General features: G+C 38.9%; 1 protein-coding gene across 1 annotated transcript; it reads left to right on the forward strand.

Moving 5' to 3' along the window:
• Window positions 1–2292: 2292 nt before the first annotated feature.
• Bhlhb9 (basic helix-loop-helix family member b9) lies at window positions 2293–5589 on the forward strand. Its single transcript, XM_004643347.2, has one exon. The coding sequence runs from the start codon at window positions 2464–2466 to the stop codon at window positions 4102–4104; it is 1641 nt and encodes a 546-aa protein (XP_004643404.1). The 5' UTR covers window positions 2293–2463; the 3' UTR covers window positions 4105–5589.
• The last annotated feature ends 859 nt before the right edge of the window (window positions 5590–6448 follow it).

Raw genomic sequence — 6448 nt, forward strand, 5'->3', positions numbered from 1 at the left:
CCGCGCCCCGCCCTCCACGCTGTCTGCCCACCTGGAGAGGGCCTTGGCTGGTTGTGGGGCACTGAAGCAGGGCCGCCGGAAACTGGGTCGACTTGGGGCTGGTGTGCAGACCCCGTGCGCAGCCAGCTGGCGGAAGGAAGGTGAGTCGCCTTGCCGGTGGGGCCTCGATTCCCAGCGGGGCCTTTTGGATCCTGTGTCATCCTGCATTGTTTCCCTTCCCCCTGGCGCCTGTTGATGTCAGTCTCCTGTCTGAGCCCTAGGTCTGCCGAATTTTTGGAAATACGAGCAGTGAAGCCTGGATTATTTGAATACCAAAAGGAAATAGTCAGTTACTTTTAGTACAAGATTGTTTTATTGTTTTATATTTTTAGGCATCTGCGCCCTTTTTATTTCAAGCAAATGGTGTATTTGTAGCAAATGGCATAGATGATTTGGTTGAGTCTCACAGTAAAGAGCTTGTGTACAGCTAGCATGATATTAATACATATTATTCACAATGTTTTAATAGTGCAATACATTTTTACATATTTTATTTTTATTTTTTACATATTTTAATTTGTGGAAATGGACCTCAAATTCGAGGGTAAATTAGAATTTTTGACGTCAATCTGTTTTAGTTTTTCTGGAAATGCGTATGTCTTAGAGCTTCTCTCATCTTTATGTAGAATCATCCCTCTGGAATATTTTCTAACGTGTCTGACGTTGATTCGAGAACTGGTCGGAAGGCCTGGACTGAAGTTTCATTGTTCCTGACCCTCACAAAGGTTTTTAAATTTTGATTCTGGAAATCTATTAAGTTGATGTTTTTCTACCATTGACAACCCACTGATACATGTTTTTTGATGAATGTCTTTCTCTAGGTTGTGACTTTTTTCCAACCACAGAATTCTTTTTGGTTGGAAGATTAGCATTTCAAGAATCCTGCCTTGTGAACAGCTTAGCATTGTCAGTAAATGAGGTATGTTCTTGATATGTGTGGGGAAGGAGGGCATGTAAAGATGATAGTGAAATAATAGTACCTGTGGACTTTTCTGGCTTCCCACTAAATGTAGTTGCTTATTCATTACCTGTTCCTTCACTTTATATTTGTCCAGGGAAAAAGGTCTAAAGTCTGCTGGGAAAATGGGTGATTTCAAAATTGGGAGGAGGTATAATCTTACAGATTATAGGTCTTGAGGGAGTGGCTATGGACTCATTGGGGAGGAGCAGACAGGCAAGAGACAGTTCAGGTATCCTTTAATATGCAAAAGCTTATGTTTATAACCTTTGTCAAGCACATCGGGCCATCTTAACCTCTTCTGGTGTATTTGTTTTCTCCACTTCTCTTGTCTGTTCTAGGTTCCAGAGAAAATCTTCATAGATAGCTGTTCACTTGCTATTCATTTGGATTCAAGGTGGGTATAACTGTGATCATGAGTACCTGTTAGAGATAGGATAACTGTTGGCCAGTGGGTGTGACAAGATATCTTGGAGCCATCAACTTCCAATTTTCCAGAAGCCTCTCTCTTCTCATTTGTGTATTGTTAGTGGGGTCAGCGTAAGCCAAGGTGGTGAGTAGTTCATAGATGTAAAGCAAGAAATGCAGAAAGAATCTATGAGGAATACTAAGCAGATCAGAAATATGTTATATAACCCAAACTCTAGATTTGTTAGGGCAGGTATTACAAAACCAGAATTCAAATTAATCTGTCACTCAGAATTCTAATCCTGCCTATATTTTTGTTTATAGGTCAACCTTAGGTCATCTATAGGTCTTAGCAAAACTAGAAGTGAGGAAGGAGTAGAAGATTATATCGGATCAGTGTAGGTTGATATGACACCTGTATGGATAAATTTGATGTGTCTAGTGGTGTGTATTAGTATGGATCCAAAGGGACAGAGTGTTCATTATCCTCTCCCATTCTAGTAAGATATCTATTGTCCCTGTTGTGTTTGATAGAAAAGAATGGTAGTGTCTGGGTGGGATATGTTGGGAATGTACAAGGGATAAAATGAGATAATTGGGTTTTCTACTAATTGACTCCTAATGTACAAGCTGTCTCTATCCATATATCTTTATATTTGGCTGTCTGCATAGAGAAGAAAACATGGGGGAGACTCAAAACTCATTTCTTTCTTCCACCTCAGGTCTGTCTATATCCACAGCTGTGCTGACCTTAAATTGGCAGAAACCATCATCTGAGTGTGCCTGTACTCTGGTCATATCATTGAGAAAGTTTGTGTGTTTGGAAAGGGAACTTTGTGACCTGCTAATCTGTTTGTTTTGGGTTTTTTTTGACAGAACCAGGGATTGAACTCAGACCCTTGCACTTGCCAGGGAAGCACTTATTCTACTGAACCATCTCCCCAGTCCCCGACCTGCTAATCTCACAAGTGATTTTTACTACAGCTTATCTGTGACCTAGTGAAAAAGCATAAAGATACTGAGCTGTTACGTGCTGAATATAACTGGATTTCAACAACATGGCTGGAGCAAAGAGTAAGGCTAGGGGCCAGGCCAAAAGTGGGAAAAGGACAAAAGCAAAAGCACAGGCTAAAACTGGAGCAGAGAAGGAGGTTACTGCTGCAGTCAAACCAGTAGCCAAGACCCGATCCAAAACAAAATCCAAAGCAGGGCATAAAGCAGATGTAGTGGCAGAGGTGAAGGTAACATCTAAAAACAAGGTTGTTGCTGAGATGAAGGAAGGGGCAGTGTCAGAGCCCAAGGCTCCAGTGAAAGCAGTGAGAGATGTAAGTTCCAAGGCTGAGAATCGGGTCACCAGCTCCACATGTAAAGATAAGGTTGGTGTTGATAACTGGCTCTGGGCTGGGGAAGAGGACAGCATCAATACCTGGGGCTGGAAGGGAGAAAAGGCTGGCAATCATTCCAGTGCTAAAGATAAAAGTAAAGCTGATACCCGTCCTCAGGTATGTGCTGAGGAGTCTGTGGCTGGAGCCACTTGTAAGTCTACGTCAGGGGTTGATGAAGAAGAAGAGAATGTTATAGGGAACTGGTTTTGGGAAGGAGATGACAATAGTTTTGACCCTGAGCCCAAACCTGTATACAGGATAATTAAACCTCTGCCTAAGATTGAAATTAATCAAGAAAATAGACCCAAGGACTGGTCTGAGGTGACTATCTGGCCCAAAGCCCCTGCTGTAACACCAGCAGTGCTAGGATTTAGATCCCAGACCCCAGCTGAGACAAGACCTTCTTCATATGTTGTTGTTTCCTCAGCTGAAGGACGAAGCCGTTCTGGGTCTGGAGCAGCAGCTTGCTCTTCTGGGAATGATTGCTCAAGCTCACTGTCTATTCCTGAGTTCCCATTTAGTTCTGAGCCATGCCTCCAGACCATTGATGAAATTAGGGAGCAAATTAGGATCAGGGAAGCGAATGGTATTAAGCCATTTGCTTGCCCTTGCAAAATGGAATGCTACTTGGATTCTAAAGAGTTTGAAAAACTTGTAAGCATACTTAAGTCAACCACTGATCCTCTCATTCATAAAATAGCACAGATTGCAATGGGCATCCATAATGTTCATCCATTTGCCCAAGAATTCATTAATGAAGTGGGTGTGGTGACACTTATTGAAAGCTTGCTCAGTTTTCCTTCCGCTGAAAGGAGAAAGAAAACTGTAATTACTCTGAATCCTCTTTCAGAGGATGAAAGACAGCGCAAGGTTGAATTACATGTTAAGCACATGTGTAAGGAAACTGTGTCTTTCCCCTTGAACTCACCTGGACAGCAGACTGGATTAAAGATACTTGGGCAACTGACTACTGATTCTGTCCATCACTATATTGTTGCCAGTTACTTTTCAGAGCTTCTCAATTTGCTGTCTCAGGGAAATCGTAAAACCAGAAATCTTGTTTTAAAAGTACTTTTGAATATGTCTGAAAATCCAATTGCAGCCAGAGATTTGATCAATATGAAGGCACTGGCAGTATTGAAGCTCATCTTTAATCAGAAAGAGGCAAAAGCCAATCTCGTTAGTGCTGTGGCCATATTTATTAACATAAAGGAGCACATAAGGAAGGGCTCCATTGTAGTTGTTGATCACCTGAGCTACAATACCCTTACTGACATTTTCCGTGAAGTTAAAGAGATTATTGAAACAATGTAAAGTGAGCCAGAAATGAAAGAACAGATTCTGATGTATATTCCAAAGACCCTTGCATTTACCATTATAGTATACACGGTAAACATTACATCTTCAGCAGTGTTCTTGTGAGACTCTTAGCTCTGAGCTAGAATATTTTTGTGTGTATTAAATGATATTAACATCTGAAAGTACTTGTTGATTTTTGTGTTGTCTAGATGGGCATATTTAAAATTTTACTTCACTAGGTAAGCCAGCTATTTCAAGTAAGCTTAGCTTCATCATTAATATCTGCTTAGATACATTTGTGGCTTCAAATGGCAAAAAAGAAAATGTTGCATTTGTAATCCAGTTACAAAAATAAGGTATATGAACAAAAATAATAGTACCTATAGGTATATTTGTGGCGTGTGTGTATGTATATATGTACCCTATCACTGTAGTATAAGGAGCAGGGGTTGTTGTGAGGGATCTGTATTTTTCTCCTATTCCAGAGACACTGGAACTCAAGCAAAATAACTGAATCTCAGACAAAATGTGACCTTAGTTAACATTTTACATTTTAGTTATTACATTTACAGCTCTTAGTTAGGCAGTTTCATTGTGCCATAGTTAATTTACAGAAGTAAGAAGTAGACGTGGAGAGAAGACACTAGATGCTCTTTGTCAGACATTATGTTGGCACTATGTTTTTTTAAGTTTTTTTCCTCTTGCAGTGATCATGTGAATAAAATACTAGTTTTGTATTGGAACTCATTCTGGGCATCCTTCAAGGAGAATTACAGTGGTTAAATACTCTCTTCTTGACCCTCATAACAGGCAGTTGATATAGCTGTTTTGTCTAACACCAACCCCTAGCTCTCAACACCTAGCTTACAGTACTTCAATATTTTTTAGGTAATGGTATTCAAAGCTCACAGAGCACTTAGTTTTAATGGTTTAATTTTGGGGTGGGTGGCATCTTTGCAAGATGTTACAATTCTTAACTTCTTCCAAATGTCCACTAGATATTTGGCTATAGTTAGCTCTAGGTCAGGAGGAAAGGCTGAGATGGATGTGTATATTTTGCCTTCACGTACCCAGGAAATACTTGGTACCCAAAAATTTGTTAAACAAGATGTAGAAGTGGGTCATACAAGGAAGTAAAATGTTATATAGCCTACCTTTTTCTATCCGTTATTTTAAAGAACTGGAATTGTTCTAAATATTATTTAACACGCTGCATTTAGAAGGTAGTTGATTTCTTTACAAAATTATGCCTTTCTTAACTAACACTTAGATTTATTTTATGAATCACATGAAAATCCAAAACATCTTTTACTAGCAGGCAAGCCCAGTTTGCATTTGAACTAGCTAAAAGAGAATAAACTTAATTGGAAAAATTGGAATCCATAATTGAAGTTCCACCAATATAGAATAGGAAGGCAAGGAGAAATGTTACTGTCTCAGAGTACAAGATAATGATTCCCAGAAGTCTATAGCTCAGAAAACATTTCAGGGCTTTGGGGCGATAACATGAGTTTCTGAGATTCAGTAGGAATTACAACCCCTGGTCTGAGTTGTGGAAAACATCTTTTATATGTGAAACTATCAAGTGTATGCTTTGAGATTTGCAGTTAAGAAATTAAAACAAGATCATGCTATAACTATTATTTGTAATTTGTCTGCCCCCACACTAATTGTATATCGTGAACATTTGTTGTGTAATAAATGGTTCTGTAAAGTATTTTTGAATCCCTTAATACTGTTCCTCTTAATATTTGTTATATAATGTTGTAATCTTTCATTGCATATTCTCTTAAAATATATAGTATTATGGTTTACTGGATGTACCTGCAAAGCCTCATGTGCTCATAGATAGAACTTTCGGGAGATGATTGGATCACGGCATGATTCTGTACTTTCCAGTAGATTAGTCCTTTGATGAGTTTAATGATAAATATGATACTGATAGGTGTAGTTTGGTTTATAGACTAAGGAGGTGGGTCGCTGGGTGTGTAGCCTAGAAGGGTGTGTCTCTCTCCTTTCTTGATCTGTCTCTCTGCTTCCTGCCAGCCATGCCGGAGATATTTGTCCTCTGCTTTGCTTCCTTGCCTTTAAGCTAGCTGACTATGTATTGAAACCTCTATAAACTGAGTCAAAATAAACTTCCACCTTACAGATGTGAGTGTTGTGTATAATTTTTTCTTTTATAAAAATAGAAGTATAGTATTTAGCAACACACTTCTATTTAGCAACACAATTCCTCTTTCCAATTTATTATTACACAGATTTTTCAGAATTTTTTTAATATTACTCTGTTTCATATCTACTATATTCTACTATATGACAATAGATAGTAACAAAGTTGAATTTTGCTATATATATA

The sequence above is a fragment of the Octodon degus genome, unplaced genomic scaffold (assembly GCF_000260255.1).
Source record: "Octodon degus isolate 3935 unplaced genomic scaffold, OctDeg1.0 scaffold00171, whole genome shotgun sequence".
In the NCBI taxonomy this organism is placed as follows: Eukaryota; Metazoa; Chordata; class Mammalia; order Rodentia; family Octodontidae; genus Octodon; species Octodon degus.

Coding starts and splice junctions, on each gene's coding strand:
- Bhlhb9 (XM_004643347.2), top strand. CDS start 2,464: ATGGCTGGAGCAAAGAGTAAGGCTAGGGGCCAGGCCAAAAGTGGGAAA.